Consider the following 24,309-nt stretch of genomic DNA (forward strand, 5'->3'; position numbering starts at 1 on the left):
GGAAACACCACGGCACAGGTCGGTCAGTGCGCTAGCACACCAATGATCCTGGCAGCTGCCACGTCCTAGTGGCTTTAATGTAAGAAAACAGCGTTTTTCCTTTCAGTTTGTACTGCAGATGGTAGCAGCCGCTGTGCCAATACCTCAGACTTTTTCCTGGATGGGATGACAAGTCGGTGTGGCCCTCCCTGCACAGCCCATCAGTGCTGGCTGCGTGGCAGCACTTCCCTGTGGGACATACTCGCCCTGACCGCGGTGTCCTGCCCGGGAAGGTCTGCAGCTCTGGTGTGAGGACTGAGACTGCTGAGGGGAAATTCAGGCATTTACACCAGCTTAAATCCATGAGAAACAATTTCCTAGCGTTTGATGCGGCATTTCTGAGACAACTATCACAAGTGTTTCAGCCTGCTGCAGGAAAACTGAGATGACACTCGCTCCACACAGCCCTTTCAGAGGCAAACTACACTGTTGTGTGTCACAACTCTGGGAGAATGCTGAAAAAACAGGTGTTTTTCAGCAGGCATTGAACTTACATCCATACTCAATAGCAGTATGCCATTATCACTACTACTGTGTTCCACAGACATTGTTAGGTATCTGAACACAGGCCTGTTTCCTATCAGAAATTTCCCCTACTATAAATGCTCTTTTTTCCTAAAACCTGGATTGAACTTGAATGCAGGGCAGAATAGGACCAGCAGTAACTCTATGGAGATACTGGAGTATCATTTTGTGTCACCTTGTCACTATTATATAGTCAATTTGATTAAACATTCAAACTAATTTCAGTTTAGAAGATGATATTCCTATTTTTTCTAATGAAATACCATATATGCTGTAAACAAAACCAGCTGCTTTCACTCCTCTCCCTTTGAACACTATCAGAAATAATGTCAAAGGTTAAAACGGTGTCCTGTTCAGAATGCAGCCACTCAAAATAGGTTAAGCAGCACAGACAGCAGGAATAAAAAAAACCCTCAGTATTGCTGCTACATGACAATGCAAGAGCTGTTTCTCTGGTTTAACAGACTCTGTCTCTTAGGTCCCATCCTTGCAGTTAGGATGATTTTTCACTCAATTACTTTGTTAAGATGATTTCAGAGTGTTTTAAAGATCTGAAGCTTGTTAACTCTAAGGCTTGCAGTGATTTACTTTACCATATCACAGCAGATCATGATAAATTTTTTTGCATCATCATGTATTTTCAATATAATGGAGAAAAATCAAGCAAAATAGTCTCCAAATTATGCCTCACTAGTATATTAATCCTAAAATAAATTATTTGCAACATAGTACTCCTAATACAGATTCTCACTTGCCTGTAAAATGTGTGTACTGTTTTGTTTCTACAGTGTGGTTTTAAATATCAAATATATAGTGACAGAGTTAATAGCAAGGTAAAAATTGCTGCTTCTTTTCTTAGCAAAGATGTATTTTTGAATTAGCCAGGAACAGAGATGACGTGAACTACACAACACTGTACAAAAGGCAAACGTTTACATCTCAAAACTGCAATCCATTTTCTTTTCTCCCATTGTTCTCAGTAACTGCGAGTTAAAGTTGCTGCTACAACATAGTACTAATTAATTTAGTAATCTCAGGTAGCACAGATGCTATGCTAAGAGAATGAAACCAAATGTATCCAATAATAAAATAAGGAAAAATGAAAAAAAAAATCCATTCTGAGATTTGATAAAAAGCTCTGAAAAATGAAAAATCCTTCTTAATGATTCTTTGACTTTGCTTCAGTAGAATCTAAGATTCAAATTACTTGACTTCTAAATTAAAGCATTTGTGAAGGCTAATCAAGTGTTTTTGGATAGATTTAGAAAATGATCCTATTTTGAGTCACATCAAAGACACATTTACAGACCAGAAAAATCACTGAGCATATAAATTAGGAAATACAGCTCTAAAAAATACCAACCAATCCTCAGGGTAGTAAGCAACTATTAGGGTCTGTATTGAGGACATAATTGTGAAAGGAAGATGAGAACACTTTCGTTCAGTGAAACTCAGTTTTAGAAGACAAGGTGTCAAATTTCAGCAGCAATGGACCAAGAGAGTTCCTCTCCCCAGCAACGCAACTTGTGAGCTCATAGGAGAGCTATTTTAAGTCACATGACAAATACAGCTTTAAAAGTGGATAAAATAACGGAGCAAAATGACAGTTCAGCTAATGTCTCAGTTATGAAGGAACAGAAAGAATTACAAGAGCTGTCACTGTATTCTGGCAACATTTTTTCCCCGCCTCAAGCACTGGATACCAGTTGATTTTTTATTTTGCTTCCTCTCACATCAGCTCAATACTGATTATCTAAACCCGTTAAGTCTTCCTTTCTCATATGACATCGTTCACCCTTATTCAAGTTCGTAATCTTTTAATACTTCTCACGTGAAAATTGTGTGTTGACTTTAGCAAAGTCCTCATCTGGAATGCCATCTAGTGGTTTTACCACAGAAGAAACCAGCTTCCACCTTTTTCAAGACTGAAAAAGTCCTCAAAATGAACTAACAAAGCCAAGTATTTCTGGTTTTTTGGATTTTCAAAATCTACAATTTCCATAATTATAGTAATAGTTGAAAAAAAAAAATAAATGCTAAAGGACACAGTGAAAATAGTTGCTAGCCTATACCTTAGGAATACTTACTGGTTTTCTCTTCTACTGCTCTATTTCCATAATACCTTGAATATATGATTATTATATAGATTACAGTATTAGTAAGATATTAATGTCACAGGTAAACTTACAGCCCTAATGACTATGAAAAAAATAGCTATGACAAAGTATGTAATGAAGTGCAGTGGTACACTATCATAAATTTTTGTCACATGGCTGTATGTTCTTATCTTTAAACTTGCAAAAACTTAATGGTAATGAAAACACATGAGTAAAGGCAAACTTGCACAGTATCCTCAGATCTAGTTTGAATATTTTAATGGGGGCTTATAAGCTTAGATCTGTTACCAAAAGTTTTCAGAAGAGGCAGGCACTGCTTCCATTTAAATGTTTCCAAAAACCTAGCCAGATGTGTCAAGAAAGATTCACTGTTTTTTTCATATTGCTAAGTAAAATTCAAGGTCTGAATAATATATAAATAAATCTGTAAAGTATAAGTGTTTCTATACAAAAAATCCTGTTATTTTTGGTAAGCCTAGATTTCACTGCATCAGACCCTGATCTCAGTATCTGCATGGCCATAAAGCCACTGGCAGTGGCTGGCAAAAGCACACAGCCAAAGGTGGGATAGAAGGGAGGGGTCATACTTTTCTGCAACTTTGTTTTCAAATGGCCTATAATATCTGTATTTTTTACAGATTTGTTAAAAATAGAGATTATAAAAATAATTCAGAATGAGGCAAAAATACCGTTAATAATAAATGACAAAAATAAAATAACCAAATACTGTACAACAACCAAGAATAATAATCTTAAAACCATTTTTGCAAAAAATTGGAAGTAGTTGTTAAGACTGCCAAATGTAAGTGGACATCAGAGCAAAAACCGTTTTTATGAATTTATTATCTTTAATTTAAAGACATTTGTCAGTAACAATAGATTAATAATTAAACATTTTTTTTACTTTCAAGAGGTGACACCATTTTGAAAACTATATTGGCCATCTCCACTGGTCAGAAGGAGGTTCTTCAACTAAAGGCTCCCATGGTTTCCACTGTATCATTTTTCTCGCCAGGGAAAGCTCATTTTCAGCCTGTTGATAAACACCATACACAAATTCTTAAATTCTATACAATTGCCAAGGTATTAAATTACCTCTATTTCAGTTAATTAGCTCAGTAATGTCACTACCTATCACAGTCAGGAACTTCCAGAGATTTAATCTCTAAATAGCAAAGGGAACTCAGTTTTGAGGGGGTTTGTTTTTAAAAAACAAATTGCATCACCTCCAAATACCCAGACAGTCTGTTCACCGAGTCATTCATGACATTTTCATAGGATCATTGAATTCTAGGTTGGAAGGGACTTCAAGGATCTTCTAGTCCAACCTTTTTTAGTGATACTACAGTTTATATGAGATGACTCAGCACCCTGTCAAGCTGAGACTTAAAACTGTCCAATGGGGGGAACGTACCACTTCCCTTGGGAGACTATTCCAATGTTTGACTGTCCTCAGGGTGAAAAATTTACCTCGTGTCCAATAACTTTGTATACAATTTTCCAGTCTATTTGGATTATCTCCCAACATTATTCAATCATCCTCTGCCCCTTTTACTGATTAGACTCTAAGCAATACAGGTATGCATGTAAGCATAATACAGTAAACACATGTTAACTGTGTTAAGTTTTAGCATGGTAATCCAAATCACTACATGACAGGTTCATTTTTAATTTATTTTTTTTTTCTGTTTGATTGTTTCGCAGCAAATGAAGATATGCAAAACTGCCAATTTTCTGAACACAAACTCAGGAACACTGAAAACCACTTTTTCCTTTAGTACCTAACCTTAAACTGCCCCAATTTACCTGTACAATGACTTCTTCTATGTGACCACTGTTCAGTTTCTCCTGTAGCTTTTGCACATCAGTCTCCTGTGTATTGAAATACATACAAAGAAATGTTTCATTTTAGCATTACTGAGAAGTAGAAAGGTCACATAAAGCATGAAAACAATTATTTAACGAGATCACACTCTAGTCGTTCACAAAAGTACCATCAAATTAGCTGGCTTCTGTAATTTTATATTACCAAAGTAATCTCTTGCACTTTTTGGAAAACAAACATCAAACTCTCCAATGATAAATACAAAAAACAAGTACTATTTAATGACATCTAAAGACACATCAGTGGCTAAGGGCTTCAGTGTGTATCTTGAAGGAAAATTTTAATCTTAGCTTTTTATAAAACGACACACAACTTTCCAATTATCGTCTGAATACACAATATCAGTTTTGTATATTTTAATGTACCAAAAGCATTTTAAAACGTTGAAGGTTTCCCACAGTAAGGACTGTGAAAAGATACCATATTGGTAAGAGCATAAGCAGCATTTGTGCAAGTATGTGGAAATCACCACTGTTCTGCTAATCTTCAAGAAGACTATCTTCTTATTGTCACAGAAAACATCAGTAAGAATTTAACACTTCTTTATAATACACCATCAAAGTATTCCAGTCTGTATCAAAAATAAACCTCAATTCTGAACGTTCTGAAAGTTACAAATACTCCTGAAAAACAGCCAGTCATTTTGAAAATCATTCCTCTCATCCTTAAAATCTTTTCATGTGCAGCTGTTATGGAAGACAACTGTACTTACCGTTTGCACCAAATTAAACCTCTGATTTACAATCTGCTCAGTGTATTTCCTATAGGCTGCATCTTTGGGAATGTTCTGCAGGACACCAAGGATTTTTGTGTACAGTATTCGCAGGCGCTGAAGAGATGACAAGACATGGTTAAAATATACAACTGGAATTATTTAACTTCTTGTCCTACTCAACCTACTAGCTAACTATCTACACAAAAAATGTAATGGGTTATAGTACTGAATCCAGAAATGCAGGATGAACAAAATAAGTCTGAACCACAGAACTCTTGTGGCTAAGACTGGGATTTATCCCAACTGCTAAGTTGCTGCTGTCAGATTCCTCAGAAAACAAAAAGGGGAAAATAAAAAAGTTGCAATCTGAAGGACATCTGATGCAAAATATACGCAATTAAAGTTGTGTTTCTAATAATAATAACCATATTTTTTTAAAAATGAGGCAAATTTATGTCCAAACCATCAGTTTCTAAAAAATTACACAGGAAAGATAGAAAGCACATAAGCTACCAAACCATAATGGGATTCAAATTTTTTTTTTTTGCACTTCTCATGCTGATGCAAAGTTCTGAGTGACAGAAAGAATTAAACTAAACCCTGAAACTTTTATTGTTGGATTTAAATGCAGCGATAAAGGACACATTGGGTGAAGAAACTGCAGCTTTTGGGCCACATGTTGGCTGGGTATCTGTATCTAACTGAAGGAATGGATGTCCTCTATTACAATAAATAGAAGCAAAATACTGTAGTCAAAAGAAATACAAAGAAGAAAAAAACAGGAAACAAAAAGGGGACTTAGACAGTATCTATACCTCAACTAAAACATTGTTGATTTCCTTACTCTTGGCCTTAAGTCACTGGAAAAAACAAAATTCATTAAGCTCACCCACAAAGTGCCTGACAAGGCTGTAGGCTGAGCTACATCATTTGTACAGAACAATAGTAATTTCTTTTCAGGGGTTCTTTCTGATGCTATTTCTAACTTTCGGTGGGAAAAGCACTTTCAAAATAGAATCACTGCATAGGGAGAGATTTCAAAGCACAAAGAAATTAAAGAATTACTTAAGCCCTTCCAAAGTTCGTGCCTCCTGAGTAAGAAAGCAAGATGTGGCAAACGTACTTTCATTACCGAGTCTGAGGAAGTAAAAAGAAAGTACCCAACTGCTATGAGAATCACCTAATGTGCTCCCCAAGAACCACTGAAGCATTCCAGTCTCAACAGTGCTTGCCACCACAGGGCCTTGATGAAGCTTTGCACCACATGTTTAGCCTCTACCATGTAAGACTAAGGTATCCCCTTAGCATAGGTATGAGTGATTTCACTACTTGTTGGAAACACAACATAGCAAGGCAGCAAAATTCTGTATGCTTGTGAAGTAGAAAGTACATTTATGAATCAGTGAATTTAAAGAGTTCTTTACTTTTGCATTGGAAATGAAAGAAAGCAAAAACTGGTTAATAACAGTACTTACACAAAGGAGTATTTTAAATCAGCACATGCAACAAAAGGGATACATGCAAAATAACTCCTTGAAGAACTTTCTATGAATTCTACCTTTAATTTTCTTACATCATTACTTTGGAACATCTTTACCCTTTCATTACTCCGCAGCGCTGCAAGGCACACAGCACACATTCCCTGACATGCAAACACCGAGCAAAAAGGCCTGACATTTCCCTTAGGTACAGAACAAGACGCGACCTACCTCGTGAGGGTTTTCAGCTACAGCCAATCCCACGAGCCCAGTGGTCTGCGCAGAGGACACAAACGTATTTAACACACCTACACATCTGTTCCCACACTACCTGATTATTTTGTTTTGATACAACGCACACCTGGCGGACCATTCTGTGACGCGAGCCCCTGCCTCCCCCCCACCCGGCTGCACCAGCGCCCTCGGAGGGAGGGTCGGGAGCGCGGCGGGCGCCGCTCGCACGGCGCGGCAGCTGCTGGGCAGCCCCCGGGGGGAGCTCCGGCCTCCCCGCGCCGGGCCGGGCCCGCCCCACCGCTAACGGCCGCCGCTGCCGGCACCGGGCGGGACGGGGAACGGGCCCCACGCTCCCCTCACACCCTTCCTGGCGGCGCGCCCACTCGCCTCGCCGCTCGGACCCTCTCCCCAGAAACCCGCCAGGGCAGGGCAGGGCACGGCAGGAGAGCCCTCCTCCGCGCAGGACGAGGGCAGGGCAGCCCGCCCGGCCCCGGGACGCCCGCCACGGCCTCACCTTCCGCAGCGCCCCCGCCATGGCCGCCCCGCCCCGCTCCGCGGCTCCCCCGGCCTGGGCGCAGCCGGCGGCGCCTGCGCGTGCCAAGGCCGCTTGGAGGACGCGGCCACGGGCGCCGGGCTGCGCGTGCGCAGCGCCCCGCGCCCCGCCCCCGGTCACGGCGGGGCGGCCCGTGACGGGCCCGGCGAGGGGGGGGTCAGCCCGGCTCGGGGTGCCTGTTCCGGCTCGGCTCGGCTCGGCTCGGCGCCCTCACCCCTGCAGAAAGTCTCCTGCCCGTGTGGCGCGGCGGCCGCTGCGGGGGCCGGCGGCGGGGCCCTGGCGTGGAGCCGCCCGTGCGGCCGCGGGCCGCCCCGCCGCGGCGGGCGCGGTGCGGGCGGGGCTCGGCAGCGCGGCCGGTCCCGCCGCGGGGAGAGGCTGCTCGGCCGGGCCGGCGCTGCGCGGTGTTGCCGTGGGCAGGCAGCCGCGTTCCGGAGCGCGGTGGGGTTGGGTGGGCTGGGGCTGCCCTCGCAGGGCACCGCAGTTCGCGCCTCGCGGTGCTCGCGGGACGCGCGGGTTCAGCACCCGGTTTTACGTGATGCCGTTAGTGAAGCTGCGTCCATGAAATTGCTAAAGACAGCTTATTATTATCGGCTTGCAGGAGGAGTACCCCGCTGAAGGGTTTGCTACTAGAAATGAATCACACGGAAGTCACAAGTGCTGTGTGCTTGTCACGGCGTTTCTGGCGGAGACGCAGACGTGGTCGCCGTGTTCCGGCGGGCGGGGGGCGGCGCTGCCGGGGGGGCCGCCTGCCGGGCAGCTCCCCGAGCTACTGCACGAGCATCGGCTTTCATTTATTTTCCAAAAATGTCAAAAGCATAGTCCAAATTAAGAGTTCATTTCAAAGGTCCCTTTCAAGAGTCCAACAACTGTTTCAAACTTCAAAGCTTCAGAAGTATGTGTGGTGGTTGCTGAGAACAGGTTTGTGTGATGCCTACTTGGAAATAAAGCTGTTTCTGTGTACTCGAGATTTTGGTGTAGTAGATGTGATTTTAGTGCGTGTTGCTGTCTGTCATTCTTTCATGAAACATTTAGGGCTTGCAGAAGTTTCAAGTACAGGAATTGTGGTGTTTATGCATTTCCAGCATTTTTATGCTTGGGAATAGAGTCTAATTTAGAAATAGTGCAGAATCTTATAAATCATTAGAAGATTGTGTGTGTGTATATATATATTTTTAGCAAAATCATTATGTTAAAGGGTTGTATGTACATGTATTTATTAGTCGAGTCTTCCTGAGGCTGATAACTTTCCACCTCAGGGGAGTCATAAGTAGAATGGAATAAAGAAAAAAACACAACTGTAAATTACTGACAGAGTAGCAAACTCAGTTAAGGAACTTGAGAGACTGGGAGAAAAGAGCAATGAAAAGACATTTTAAATTGGTGTTGGAGGTAAACATAATGTTCACTTGAAGTTCCAGTTGGCCTTCTATTAAGTCTTAGCTTTATGACCTAACTGCTAATTTGAAGGGTAAGTTTTACATAGTAAGATCTTATACTAATTGTGTTGTAACTTTAGATTGTATTTATTCTGGGCAAATTTTTCTTTATTATTCCTTTGGCCTGCTCTTGAGATGCTCTTTTCTCTATCTGGTAAGAAAACCGAACAACCCAATTTTCAGAACATTGTGGAGTTCTCACTGAAAGCCAGTATTTTAATAACACACATGCTACATCCATTCCATAACTAAAGCAAAGGGATTATATCAGAATTTAAGGTTTGTGCTTCTTCACTTCCAAGTGTTGGTTCAGATTGCATCAGACAGACCTGGGATTTTCTTCCTAAGGCTTTGTCTCTCTCTCCAATAAAAATGACATTCTTTTAAAAATTCAGCCTTTTTTATTGGATCGTCCCTGCATTTCTACCTTCTTTGTGATGATTCAACCAGAGGATCAATCTCCTGATGACATTAGCTGACCACAGAACAAATTGTTCTGTGCTGGGTGATCTTCTTTAGCCAAATTAGCTCCCTTAAGGGTCACTCAAACAGTGGTTCTAACCATCTGTTTAGACAGTCCAAGAATGTAGGTATCTTTGCTACATCATTGTACAAGAAGTAAAAAACTAAGCCATGTTGTGAGACAGTTAATTAAATCAATCCAGAAGTGATGCAGTAGGAGGTTTCCCAAATTGCCAAACTCTGCTTCAATACATGTTTACTTAAAAGTATAAGAGCTTCAAGATCTAAGAAATAGTATCAGAGAATATACAATAATTACCTGTTTTTGAAAACAAAAAAACCCCAAGCAACCCAAACTCACCCACACAGCATTTCACAGCTCATTATTTGTTTAGCACTGAGGACTCTGAGTGTTATCCTATGAGTTAGTATACAGAGCACAGGCACCCTAAGAAAGCCTTGCTGTAGCTGTGACTTCTCTTCCCTTTTTTGTCTCACCAATGAATTTACCTCTGTGAAGTCTTGCAAATTACCATATGATTTGATGTCTGGACAAGAGTCTTATTTATTCTGGCTTTACATGCATGGAACATCATTGACTGATGGATATATAGCTAGTAATCTTAAGAGCAGAATCGGACACTGTTTACATAGCAATGCAAATTGTAGTAAAAAGATCTGAAAAGCAAAAGAATACCATGCTTGTAATGTGGATATGTGCTAGTTCTGATAGTGTCCTGGTCATGTAAAGGAAATGAACTGAAGGTAAGTAATTAAAACATTTGTATTCTTTAAATACACATAATAAATATATGATTTAGATTTTTTTGTACTATATACAAATATATTTCTGTTTTTACAATCCCTTAGCCAGCAGTAGAGCAGGGTCTCATCACTGCTTCTGTCTGTTTCTGTTGTACTTTTTTTGGAGGCTCACGACACTTACTTAGGTTGCACTGGCAAAAAAGTTGCAATTACTATTATTTATCATCATTCAATGGTTTTATTGATCTTGTGTCCAAAGTTGAGATTCATATAGTGTCTTAGTTAGGCTTACAGTTTTATGGTTCTATAAATGCAAGTGAACAGGCATGGAAGAGTTCACAGTGTACAATTTCATTTCATCAGAGCCATTAAACGTACATTGGAAGTTTGTTGTTTCAGTTTGTTACGTTCACTTTTTGTCTGTTCATTTTAGAACAGATAATATTTAATTGGTTAAAACAAAAGAAGGCAGAAGTATTGCATCAGTGATATGTATGTCTCGCTGAAGAAAAAAAAAATCCAGCTTCTCCCTCAACTCATGTTTGCAATTTAACTTTTTGGGTACTGCTATTCTTAATGTTACTCCTGGGTTATTCTGCTTGTGCATCACTGCTGGCTGTGGTGCCATTCCTCCTGCTGCTTTGTCCAATTTCAAGTAATTATGTCTAGTCAAATAAGTACTATAGTTTGCTGTCACTGAATCTGTAAAGCTTTGCATCATACTGGCCTTAGTGAGAGAGATTCGTGGTTGGTGATGTAATATGGCAGGAGCTAAAACTAGTTAAAGGCTAAACCTTCTCAGATTTGTTTTAGTTTATGCAAATACGCTACCAGATTTTATTAATGAAGCCCTTGAGACTAAGTTGGCAAATCATTTATTTTCCTAATGAGAGTTGTTGAACCAATGAGGGCATAGATAATCTTATTATACCATCTGGACCTCGTGTTACATTTGATGAGATTTTAGAGAAGTCGTGTAATACTTTCCTGTGGCTTGAGTCTGATTATGTTACAGTTGTACAAGGTCAGACCTTTATTTATCTAGCAACTGCTTATTTAATTTTAGAAGTATCACAGGACACATCGACTTGCAGGTCACTATTCCTGGCTGCCCAAAATGCAGGCCCCAGAGTAGCAGTGGCAAGATAATGGGTTGAAAAGGTGAGAATATATGGTATGCTCGCCAATTAGCCTAACAGTGAAATAGTTTAAAACTGTAGTATTTAATAAACAGAGCCTACATTTTAGGCTGCTATTAACTATTTTATTGCTATGACTAACCTCTTTGCATGCCTAAGGGCCTTCTATTTATAGAGAGTAAAGCTGGGATTGTCTAGTTTATTTTAAGGATGAAGAAAGCAGAATAACATTAACACTCATATAAAGTTAACTTTATGCCTATGCATTTAACAGTGATGAACACCTGATACCCTTCTTTCCAAGGAAAGAAGCAACTTCCATGATTAGCAAGTAGTTAACTTTTTTTTTTTAATAAAAAAACAGTAACTCAAAGAGATCAAAACTTTTTTTTTTTTTTTAACAAAAAACAGCAAGAAGTAATGTGGGGTTTTTTCAGGGATATATTGAAAGAAATATCAGAAAAATAACAGACTACTCAAAATGTGTAAGGAAAAGACACTTTCTTATGCAAACACTAAAACTTGTTTAGAGGAAACATTAGCAATTGTTTCTAGTCATCTAGTGCCTAGGTCTGGTAATCACAAAGCTTCCATTCTTGGATAGAAGAAGAATTTTGCTGCTGAACTTTTTTGCCTTTTCATGGCCACATCATGTAATGTAGCAGCGATGTCTCTGCTGTTGCTGCTGAGTGTACCAGCCATGCTGTTATATTCCATGTGTACCAGGGCCATGCTGCTATATTCCAGTGTGATCCTAGCGGAACATCCATGCTTCAGTCAGACCTTGTCACCTCAGCACAGTGTATTACCAGCAGTGATAGAGCAAATCAGGCTCTCAAAGCACGCTTAGACACCTGGCAATGTGTCCAGCGCTTGTGCTGTGTTCAGCTGCTTGCTTTATTCTTGCTGTACCATATCACCATCATTTGCTACCTTACTAATGTTCTCATTTTATCATATATTATTAGTTTTTGTGGGATAAGAGAATTTGAAAGCGGTACACAAAACAATTCTGAAACACTGCTTATCTGGGACGTTGCTGGTTGTGTTCAAGCAGAGCTCTATGCTGCCTGTGACATGATCAGTTATGGGCAATATAGCAAAGCAGGAGATAACTAACCAAATAGATTTGTATGACCAGAAAAAAGAACACAAGTTTCTATGATGACCCATAAATTGATTTCTTCCTCTGATCTTTTGAAGATAAAGGGGAGGTAGAAAAGCAATATTTTTTTTTTTCCCAAAAAAACCCCCAAATGTTATTTTACTAAATTACTATCCTGCAAGATGACCTGTGTTCTTAACGACTGGAGGGTATTTACCACCTCACAGGAATAAACTATATGTGAACATCTTCATAAAGATTTTGCAGTGTGAGGGCCTACCCCTAAGGCCAAAATCTTCAGGAGTCTTTTTGTTTCAGGCTCTAGAGTAAATATAATATGATGGGCTGTACTAGAATAATTTTCAGTCTCAATTCTCCTAGGGACAGCAATTTCAGTAGGGCTTGCAGGGCGTGATGTGGATCTGATAGGGTGATCGTGAACACTACATATTTTTCCTTAAGGAGTCATCTTATGTAAATTAACTGTTTAGTGTCATTACGAGCTCCTCTCAGCTGCCAGTGAATTGTTAATTTATTCTAAAATATACTTTCCTTTTAGCTTATGGCACAGCTTGTAGATATGATTATTGAGATACCCTTCTGAAACTGCTCTTCCAAGAGAGATTTTATCTTTGTTGTCTAGAAGGTTTGTCAGTCTTCAGAACAGTGTGTATTTGTGAGTTAAATGATGGAAGCTTATTGTACTGTCAGTATTGGAAAAGTGTTTATGAAAACGTCAAGATAAACATACAAAAGAACCTCAACTCAGAATTCTCCTGCCTGTCAACAAAGTGCATTGCCAACAAGAGATGAAGAAAAGAGGCTCAGTTTTGTGGCCTTATTGATGATGAGAGTTTTACATTCTGGTTAATAAGAAACTTGTGGCAGCATTTAGAAAAAAAAAATACGGTTAGCTGCTTTGTTTTGTGTGGCTTCTTGAAGTTTCTGTCATTTGTATTACACCTTGGAAGTCTGACATGGGATACTTGCCACATAAAGCAAACTATGTTTAAAAAAAACACAAATCCTTATTGATTTCTTTTTGCTGCAACAAACTTGATAGGCTTTCATAAGCTTGTTTTGATCACAAGAGTTTCAGAACATCATTACTGTTTTTAGAATTACAGAGCAGTTCATATTGTCCATCCTGCCCAGCAGGACGTCACTCAGTCAGTGTTCTTGTTAATTTCAGAAACCTTTTTCCGTGAGAATTTCTGCCTAAACTTCACTATCCCAGAACATAACTTTGAGAATGTCTAAGCATTACTAGGATGTGTAGCAGATTTAACACTAGGTAGTATGTGAAAGATTTGGTTACATGTGTCTGCGTTGTGCTGACCAGTTCATCAGTCTAACCTAGGTATGAAATCTTTTGGAATATTATGCTGAATGAACAGAGAACCCTTCAGAGAAGCATTGTATTTTGTGAACAACATAAAGGTCTGTTTCTCTAAGCCCCAAAATAAAATGTGTCCATGAATATTTTTTAGTACTATTTGTGGAAGTTTTTCTGCAGTCAGAGGTGGCACTCAAGACCAAAGTTGTATATTTTTTCCTTCAAAGAAAATGGGCCTGGAGATTTTTTTCCACTTAACTTCAGATTGTCTGTCTGTGCAACTAAAAACCTGGGCTATTTTTCCAGTAAATATTGAGAGAGGTGGGAAACTACATTATGTGGATATCTGAATCCAAGAAACCTTTAGCTTCTGAGTTGATCTGACTTTAAGCCCTTACTAATTTAATTTTGGTTTGCAAGTTTTATCATAATATACTAAGTAGTAATGTATTTGTGGATGGGATTATAACACTGGCTAGGGTACTTTGACTGACTTCTTATTTATGGGAACAATGCACAAATTAGTCTAAAAAGATATCTGGTTAGCACTTTCAGAAGGTGGCCCCCAAATAATTCCTGCAATTCAGCAATAATTTCTTCTCTATTTGCAAAATGACTGGGACATCCCACAGTGATTGTTCTGTGAGAAGCATACAACAGATGCTTAGTATAATTTTTTATATCTGTGTAATGCTTTAACAATGATATGATCCTTAACAGTATATTTTTGTGTATCTTTCAAAATAGCTCATCATTACAGCTAACCATAAAAAATGATGGATGAAAGAGAAGATCTGGTTGAAGATCTGCTCACTGAGTATGCCATACAGCTTAGCATGCAAGAATCAAATGGGGCCAAATCACTAGTGTCTTCCTGCTATAATGACAGGTACTGTCAGTTGAATATGTGTTAGAGATTATGGCATATGGAACAGTGTTTTGAGACATGGATATTTAGTATCTTATATCATGCTTAAAACAGTTCTTACACTGTTACACCCTTTCCCAGTGAAGCACTGTCTGAAGCAATGATTCAAAAGTGTAAACAAAATAAATTGTTTGTTTGTTTTTCTCATACACTTCTAAACCCTCATACTTTAAAGAAAATACATTTGGATTTTTTAGTAATTTGTTTTGTAATTGTATCAGCATCCCAGTCTTTCCCTGTGCTCTCAGATACATACATATACAGGAAAAATCCAAACTGGAAGAACAAAAAAAACCCCATAGGAGTGTTCCAACAGGAGTTCATATGTGACATTAATGTTATGGTTAAGGTTATGGTTCCTGTGATTAGGAAATATAGGGCTCAGCTGAGCTGCATGGGGTGATGACAACTTAGGGACATGAGGTTCACTTAGCTAAACTAATTCTTCCCTTAGCTCTTCAGGCCATTTACCTTCTTATAAAAAGACTAAGCTTTGTTTTAATAAAAGTTCTTCAGCAATAATCCCATAAATACGTTTTGTAGATTGCTCTGTCTAAAATGAAAGACTGCAAGTCTTCAGAGACTATTAACTTTTCCTCATTTCCTGTGGAATCTCATGATGGTTTGGGTCCTCATGGGGCTCTTGTTGCAGGACTGGAACCTCCCTTTTCACCAAAGGCTCTCTGCAGAGCCCCTAGGTACTCTTGTTATCTGGCTAGGGTTTTTTGTTGTTTTGTTGATGTTTCTGCCTTTCCCCCCCCCCCACCTTTTTAATTAAATCTGATATATTTTTTAATATGCTTTTATCACCAAAATACCTTAAGAAACTAGCAGGCACCAGCATGTAATTTCCATCTCATGGAGTTTTAAATAATATTTTTAGAAACATTGCAATTCTTTTTCAGAGAAAATGGTACCACTGATACAATCAAACTCTCCTTCATCAGTGAATACTGACATTTTGATGCTATCACTTTTTCATTAATTTTCGAAGGTTTCTGAAACTAAAGGGGTTGTGTCTGTAGTATGAAGCATATGCAACTTTTTATTCCACATCAGAATTCTTTACTGAATTGGGAGATTTTTCAGGTCAGCCTGCAGCAGAAATTGCACCTAACTAAAGAAATTTGACTACTCTGAAGGTCCACAGTGGAGGTGTAACTGAAGATGTTGCAAGGCTCATCAAGATTGTAGTTGATTTATTCAAAGGGAAGTTGCCTCAAATGAGAACCTAATGGGAAATAATTTATAAATAACACAATGCATCTATTTTTTGTTTATGTCTACTGTTTTCTGCTCTTTTTTGGATAGTTTTGTACCACCTAGTGAGGAAAATAGGAAAATTGTGACATCCATAAAGCAAGGTAAAAACTCTAAAATAAAATAGTCCCTTTGCAAAACGGGGCTTACCTTACATTATTTTTTCCAACAGCATCTTATTTATCCCTTGGATTTTTTAAGGTCAAGTGTTTGGGCTCCAAGAACTTGTGAAACAGAAATACGCGTTGGATGAATCTGATGAAAAAGGGTGGTTTCCACTGCATGAGGCTGCAGCTCAGCCAATTCAGCAAATACTTGAAATAATTTTAGATGGTGAGTAACAAAATATCCCACAAGATAAAGGGAGCAGGAAAGAAACATAGAACAAATAGCACCCATCCACAATAACAGGCTAGAGCTGTTTACTAAAAAAAAAGTGTGATCAAATCCTCTGTGGAGCATCTTCCTTATGTTTTGTAAAATATTTACATAAATTTTCTTTTGGGGCAAGTTGTGTCAATTTACACCAGCAAAGAACTTGGTTCTTTTTTAAATGTTTTGTTTTGTTCAGAAACCTACAGATAGAGCAAAAATTACTGCTCAATATTCAGTGCATTTGGCAGTACTGGTCAGGGTAAATATAATTGCAAGTAATAGAAAGAAAGACAGCATTTAAGGATTTCTGATACATGTGTATGTGTTAACAGCCTCGTGCTTTACTTTTGCTTTATCTTTTCTTACTTTCTTACTTCTAGCATCTTACAAAACCGTGTGGGAATACAAAACATGTGATGGAGAAACACCATTAACTTTGGCCGCAAAAGCTGGTTTTGTAGAAAATGTACGGACGCTGCTGGAAAAGGGTGTTTGGCCCAACACCACAAATGACAAAGGGGAAACGCCACTTCTTATTGGTAACAGCCTCCTCTCCCTGTGTTTAAGCAAACTGAGTGTGTGTGACTGTGTGTGATTGTGTGATTTTGATGCTGCTCATCTTTTTAGGTGAAACAAATGCCCAGCACTTGGTGAAATGTACCCAGCCTTCAGTTCAGCACTCATTATGCTTGAGGTGCTCACTGAGCTGCTCTTAAAGATGTTCCTTGTGCTTTAGGTGATTGCTGAGCTGCTCCTAAGAAATGAGACCCTTTTTTTTTTTTTTTTTTTGCTTAAGGCATTTTCAGGTGCTGTAAGACTTTTACTAACCTGGCCCTAATTGACCATATTGACCAAGGTAAAAGAATAAAGCGTTGCTTTAACTTGGATATACCTTTTCTAGAGGGTTATTGTAGACTTTCAGTTTTATCAGATTATTTCTTCAGGAGCAGGTAGGTATTTTCAATTTCAAAATCTCCTGTCTCATTTCCTTTCCCTCTTGCACTGAAAATAAACTTCAACAGCATTTCTAAGTAATGCACCAATCTAAAAGAGGGCAATTTCTTTGGAAAATTTTATGCTATTGGTAGACTTAAATGAGCTTTAATATACATGATTAATTTAGCAATATCAGTTTTTAATTTCTGTTGAATGTTGGAACATCTCCATTCTTCTGAAGAGAATCAGTCTGGGAAATTAATATGATATAAAAATACAGTATAATAAAATACAATATATAATACAAATTTTCAGTATTAAAATATTCAGTTACCTGATTTTTTTGTTAACTTTCATCAGGTGCAATTGCTGTAGTAACATTTTAAGGCCCTGAGGCATTTCTAGAGGGGTCCTCTGCAATGTCTTTGCATTGTTTCAGCTGTTTTCAGGAATTCTAAGTCTGTGAAACTTTGAGCTGTTTTCAGCCTTTACTTTTCATGAATCCTACAAAGAATAACTGGACCTTATGAAAAGGGTCTTTCCCCTTATCATGGCAATTGATTTTCTTAAATCTTTCTCTGTACAAGCTCAGCTATGTATTGTCAGCTATGTATTGTTTATGTGATGCTTTTTATACTTTTTTGTGTCATGTGGCATTGAAAATGTGGATGTAGATACTGCTGTGCATCATATGTTTCAATCTTAGTGAAAAAGAGGATCAGGTTCTTAACACTTAATGGATAATGCTGCTGATTTAGTTTCTCCTTTTAATTTTAAAGCTCTGGATTGAAGGGCTCTTTTTATATACTTTTATATACTTCTTTTATTCTAAGCTGAAGAATTATCTATCTAGTGGCATGATTTCTGCTTTCCAGTGCATTTTGTAATACTCTACTTCAAAGCAATTTGGGATAATTATGAAGACCTTTGCCTCTTAAAAACCTTACTTGTATAATGGGACATTGACAAAAGTTAAATTTGCTAACCCTGTGATACTGATCTCTCTCAGCTGCCCCACCAATCAGGGGAGAGATATGCCTGGAACCTCAAAAGAGCAGAACCTGGCCTTTAAGTATGACAGATGTCAATTGTACTTTGGCTGGCAGCAGCCAAAGTCTACACACCTGGACTAGAGTTACTAGATGGCAAAGTCACAAGTGGCACTTTCTGGGGACACCACAATGTTTACATTAACTTTAGAAGTAATGACTATATTCAAACATTATGTTATTTTAATTGTTGCTTTTCCTAGTAATACACCTGCTTCTGCTTTCTCAGAATCAAAGCAGTACTGGTTTTGCCTCCTGTGCTCCAAACTGACACATTTTCCAACTTGTATTTACCTTGCTTTCCTAAGAAGTTGACATTACCATTTACTTACCAGTAAATTGAATCCCTGGATTTCTCTGGCTGGAAATCTATTTAATTTTCTCATTTCAATACACAAGGAAGAGCTTTTCTAAACTTATTAGATGTATTTAACTTTCAAGGCAATGTACCTGAAAATGTAACTGTATTATTTTCTTCCTGGTTTAAAATATGTTCAAGCTGTACAAAGGGGATCTTTTGAAATGGTGTCCACTCTGATTAAACACAACTGCAGCATCCACCAGCCCTGCATCAAACGTTGGTCAGCAATGCATGAAGCTGCAAAACAGGGACGCAGAGACATTGTTGCTCTTCTTCTGAAGAATGGTGGAAACGTGAACCTTAAGGATGGATATGGAGTAACACCATTAGGTGTTGCTGCTGAATATGGTCACTGTGATGTGCTGGAGCATCTTATTCATAAAGGTATGTAGTCAGGTAAAAGACCTCTGCACCAGCATGTGTCTTGCCTGGCTGCTGAGGTGCTTTAGGGTGATAATGGAAAATGAAAGAGTAGTGATGAGAAGATTTGGTTTCTTGGAAGGAAAGGAATTATATATGTGTGTTCCTGCTAAACTGAAGTGATGCTTGCACTTTTCCATAATGCATGTGGGAGTGGCAGGGTTGATACCAATCAATTTCAGTCAAGGAGGGACCTACATGCCCTTCTTGCCCTTCTTTATTTCTTTTTGCTCTCCTCTCCCCTTCTCTCCCCTTCTCTCCTCTCCCCTTCTCTCCTCTCCCCTTCTCTCCTCTCCCCTTCCTCCTTCCCTTCTCCCTTCCCTTCCCTTCCCTTCCCTTCCCTTCCCTTCCCTTCCCTTCCCTTCCCTTCCCTTCCCTTCCCTTCCCTTCCCTTCCCTTCCCTTCCCTTCCCTTCCCTTCCCTTCCCTTCCCTCCTGCCTGCCTGCCTGCCTTCCTGCCTTCCTGCCTTCCTGCCTTCCTGCCTGCCTTCCTGCCTTCCTGCCTGCCTTCCTGCCTGCCTGCCCTCCTGCCTGCCTTCCCGCCTTCCCGCCTGCCTGCCTGCCAGAATTTTGAAGCTTTTCATGTATCACAGTCAAAGCAGACCTCACTCAGGTGAGCATTTGAACTTCTATCTGTACAACTCTTGTTTTGCCTTTGAATTTTAAATTTACCACAAGAAATACTTCTTGTTTTAGTAAGGTTTTAACTTAAATACATCTCAAAATGAAGAAATAAGTGCTCTGAACTTGTTTTTATAATGATCTGCAGATCACTTTGGATCTAATTATACATTCTCTATCCTCCTTCAAGGTGGAGATGTCCAGGCCTTAGCAGATGATGGTACATCGATTCTGTTTGAAGCAGCTGGAGGAGGTAATCCAGACTGCATAGCCCTTCTTTTGGAATATGGAGGAAGTGGCAATGTGCCTAGTAAGGCAGGACTGCTTCCCATACACAAAGCAGCTTATGAGGGGCATTACCTGTGAGTATGGTCTTGGGCTTTACATTTTTTTTAAGATACAAAGTGGCACAAAGTCACATTGAAGGCAACTGTGGTAAACTTGCAAATGTATAGATCATTTATATTTCAAAAGTGCCTGTGTTCATTGGTTTGATCAACTTTTAAGTCTTTTTTAGCATAAAGAAAGCAAAATGAAAAACCTACTCCTTAGAATTAAGTGAAACAACTTAAACACAAGGTCCTGTTTGACAGCACTCAAAATTGTTGTTTTTGCATTTGGATCTCATTGTGTAAAGCATCTAGCTGGTAATTTAAGATGTAGCTGGATGAGGGTTGTTTCTTCCTGCAGTGAAGGGATGCTGAACTAGTTTTATTCACTTTTTTTTAGGGCCCTGAAGTATCTCATTCCAGTCACATCCAGAACTGCAATCCAGAAAAGTGGGTTAAGCCCTGTTCACTCAGCAGCAGATGGCCAGAATTCACAGTGTGTAGAGCTCCTCATTGAAAATGGTTTTGATGTCAATACTCTCTTGGCTGAACACATTTCAAACAGTTATGATGACAACAGGAAAACCGCACTTTATTTTGCTGTTTCTAACAATGACATTCTTTGCACTGAAATATTGCTCAGAGCAGGGGCAAATCCAAACAAGGATCCTTTAAACTGTCTTCTTGTGGCAGTGAGAGCTGGCAACCATGAAATTGTAAGGCTGCTCCTATCCTATGGAGCAAATGTCAATTGCTACTTTATGCTGGTGAACGACACGCACTTCCCCAGCGCCATTCAGTACGCCTTGAACGATGAGGTGATGCTGAGGCTGTTGCTCAATCACGGATACAATGTGCAGATGTGTTTTGACTGTATGCACCAAGATATCTTTGGAAATTCTTTTGTGTGGTCAACTCCAGAGGAAGAGATTCTCCCCGGGTGGACTTCTTCAGTAATAAAGGATAATCCGGTAAGTACCTAACCTTCCTCTCATCTCTTCACCTTGCTTTTTTTATCAGCCATCTTGAAATATTCTAGATTAATGTGCAGAATTAATATTAACATAATAGCAAAATCCTGTTTTAAAGAACCCTAAAAATAAACCAGCCATTTTTCATTTTCTACTCTGAGGTAGGGAAAATTATGAATGGTTTTCTTTTGGGGTTCATAGATCAGAGATTTAGGAAGTAAGTTTTAAGAAATCAGGAGGCAGAGTTATGGAATTCCTGTTCCTATCCTAACCAGGGAACAGATGAGTTTCCAAAGAGGTATTGCTCTTGAGCAAGAGTGCCACAAATTACAGCAGTGTAATAATAATTATTGACCTTCAGGCCTGTCCAGGTGAATTAAGGGATTACAAATTTAAGCATAGAAGAAAATGGCTTTTAAAGTAACCTACCTAGGCATGAATTTATGACTGTAAAAAGTAATTGCTAATACTTTGTTTAAATTTTCTTACGTAATTGCTTTAAAATGTGTTATTTTGGTATTCCTCTGCACATTGTTTTGAAATTATGGCTTGATATGTTTTCCCTTTCAGTTCTGTGACTTTATTGCTGTTCCGTGGTTGAAACATTTAGCAGGAAAAGTGGTTCGTGTTTTTATAGATTACATGGATTATGTTCCTCTATGCACAAAAATTAAGTTTGTTTTAGAAACACAGAAAGAATGGACAGAGATACGTCAGATATTGGGTAAATATCTAACTTCCAGTTAATGATGTTATGATTTATTATAGGAAGCTTTAATTGCTCATGTCAAGTCACATTAATCCAGTGTTTTAGCCCTCAAAATGTGTACTAGCTAAGAACCAGGTTGTGCCTGTCATCCACTCAGGTTACTGAGACAGGTCTTTACCTATTGCCACAGGTCATAAATTAGTTAATCAGACTGGAATATGGCAAACATACGCCTAGTGTCAAATAATCTCATAAGGAATGTCACTGTTGTGTGGGAAGCCCTTTTAGTTAGTCAAGACCACTGAGGTACTTCTCAAACTCCTTATTAACCTGTGTGACACCAGTCATTGCACAGCTATGGGGCATTGCATTTTTATTGAGGAATATTGCTCACAATTCCACTGTTCTTTTTGCTCGCTTGATCTCTCAAGTCTTAATCGTCGAAGGACATTTATAAGTGCATGGTTTAGATCCCATTATGTTCAAGGCGGTGACAAGAGTGCCACCACAATCTGTGCACCATCATTTTCTAAATCTGATTTACATGATATACGTCTAGAGTTGCAATTACTAATACCATAATCAAATAATATTTCTTGTGTATGTTTTACTTTTGAAGTTCTACACATTAGCCTGGACCTTCCACCACTGGTACCACCAGTGATGGGTTTCACTCAAATTAATTTAAAAAAATCTGTTGGGGAATGTATTAAATGTTCTCTTTGCATTAATTAATTTATTTGATTTTTTTTTTTTCCATTTTAAATATAATTTGATTTAACATGAGCTGTTAAAAAGCAAAATATTTGTGTTTAAAAGTGGTATTTCATTTTGCTTTAGTATTTTACACCGGAATGCAGAGGAAATTTTTTTGGTTAATGTCACAGGATCATAAAAATAATTTGGTAGTCTTAACTACAGATATTTCAAGTACCTTGAAAGGTTTTGTTATGTTCAGGAAGACTAAATTAAACTGAGCTATTTGACTGATGTAAATTCTGATAAGTGTTTGTTTAGAAGACTCAGCAGGCCCAAGCATGGTAAGATCTGGTCCTGGTGCATTATTGATACAGCAGAAATGGAAGGTGGTGTGGTGGCCTCAACATGCAATTTTTAGAAGCTGCACCTAAGGAAAGGAGAGATCATTCATCAGTTACCATTGATGATGCTGAATAAAGTCCTGGCTTAGGTGATTAGATCAGTGCTTGGAGAAAGAGTACACTGTGCATATTTGCAAAAGTGAGTCAATAATGTTAAGCAGATACCTGGCAGAAGAAGTTTGATTGATATCAGCATTGTATGTCATCATGATTCTGAAGTTAAAAGAATGGTGTTTTTTCAGAAGTGGCAAAATAATAACTCCCCAAGATTTTTATATTAAGCTTATTAGAGCATGTTTTGAGATGGCAAACTTGGCTTACAATCGTTTTTCAAGGCATTGATTTTTCCACTGTTTCTCTCTCATTGTTTATTTTTAGATAATCCTCGTCCATTGAAACATCTGTGTCGTCTGAAAATACGTAAGCTCTTGGGGTTAAGGAGACTCCAGAAACTGTCATCCATGAAGAAGTTTCCACTTCCCCAACTTCTCAAGAACTATATCCTGTATAAAGATTATGATCTGTATGGAAAAGGGATACATTTAGAATAGTTTTTAAAAATAACTGCATACGGTCTGTCATTTGACTTGTTTCCTCACTATTTTTTACTAGCCAAAGAGCTGCTGGTGTTTCATATACATTCACAATATTCTGATTTTTGTTATAAATAGTTCTTTTAAGGGAACAAGTTTTTCTTCAAAACTAGTATGTTAAAGCTTGTGTTTTAACAAAACATTGTACTTTCCAATTATGGACTAAAATCAGAATAAGGATGCTACAATAATTATGTAAAACACAACATTCTAAATGGGAATTCAGATGAATAAAGGATAAAAGAAAAATTTTCATGATGGACTTCCCAATGAGGATGATAAATACAATTGCAGCTCTCAGTTTGTGGCATTAGTTTATCTGTACAAGAAAATAAATGTCTAATTTAGCTTGGCTTAGCTGTCGTGTAATTGGCCTGAAACGCAGCACATTTTTTACTTTGAAGATCATGGTCCTATTATGAAATTCTCCAAACACTTAAACAATTATTTTCTCGCTGTTTTTTGCAAAGTTTTTGCTCCTGGGTACAACTGGGGCGTGTGCTAGTACTGTGTATTTCAAGGCTTGGCAAAATTTGAGGGACTTGAAGCAGGATGTTTTAAAGAAAGTAGATTTTGATGGACAAATAAGCCAGGAAATCAAATAGCGTATCCCCCTGGTTGAGAAATGTTGCAGTGTCATAACTTTAGTTGTTTCCTACAGTTTTGACAGATTCCTTCTCCACCAGACTGAACAACACCCTGAGACAAGCAGTCATGCACTTGGCAATATGCTTCTGCAGGTCTAGAGGAAAACACAGCTAATGACATATTCTGTAAATTATTATATTAAAAGTGGATTGTTCTTACTCCTTTTGTTCTACCATCCATTCCATCTCAGGGGAAAAAAAAAAACAAAAACAAAAAACAAA

General features: G+C 38.7%; 2 protein-coding genes across 3 annotated transcripts; one reads left to right on the forward strand and one right to left on the reverse strand.

Annotated features, from left to right (window-relative positions):
• Positions 1–3,506: 3,506 nt before the first annotated feature.
• NDUFA5 (NADH:ubiquinone oxidoreductase subunit A5) lies at positions 3,507–7,586 on the reverse strand. Its single transcript, XM_051641916.1, has 5 exons — positions 7,508–7,586; positions 6,991–7,035; positions 5,279–5,395; positions 4,488–4,553; positions 3,507–3,714 (listed from the first exon to the last, which is right to left on the reverse strand). The coding sequence occupies exons 1-5, from the start codon at positions 7,526–7,528 to the stop codon at positions 3,613–3,615; spliced, it is 351 nt and encodes a 116-aa protein (XP_051497876.1). The 5' UTR covers positions 7,529–7,586; the 3' UTR covers positions 3,507–3,612.
• A 3,675-nt stretch (positions 7,587–11,261) lies between these two features.
• Positions 11,262–24,246, forward strand: ASB15 (ankyrin repeat and SOCS box containing 15). 2 transcript variants are annotated; one of them, XM_051643756.1, is made up of 10 exons: positions 11,263–11,370; positions 14,537–14,678; positions 16,029–16,081; positions 16,179–16,310; positions 16,733–16,891; positions 18,837–19,082; positions 19,929–20,100; positions 20,468–21,038; positions 21,609–21,762; positions 23,226–24,246. In XM_051643756.1, the coding sequence occupies exons 2-10, from the start codon at positions 14,563–14,565 to the stop codon at positions 23,396–23,398; spliced, it is 1,776 nt and encodes a 591-aa protein (XP_051499716.1). In that variant the 5' UTR covers positions 11,263–11,370; positions 14,537–14,562; the 3' UTR covers positions 23,399–24,246. The 2 variants fall into 2 exon arrangements, with proteins under 2 accessions (XP_051499722.1, XP_051499716.1); XM_051643762.1 differs by lacking the exon at positions 21,609–21,762 and having other exon boundaries at positions 11,262–11,370; positions 23,226–23,340.
• Positions 24,247–24,309: the final 63 nt, after the last annotated feature.

This window comes from Apus apus, chromosome 1 (assembly GCF_020740795.1).
Source record: "Apus apus isolate bApuApu2 chromosome 1, bApuApu2.pri.cur, whole genome shotgun sequence".
In the NCBI taxonomy this organism is placed as follows: domain Eukaryota; kingdom Metazoa; phylum Chordata; class Aves; order Apodiformes; family Apodidae; genus Apus; species Apus apus.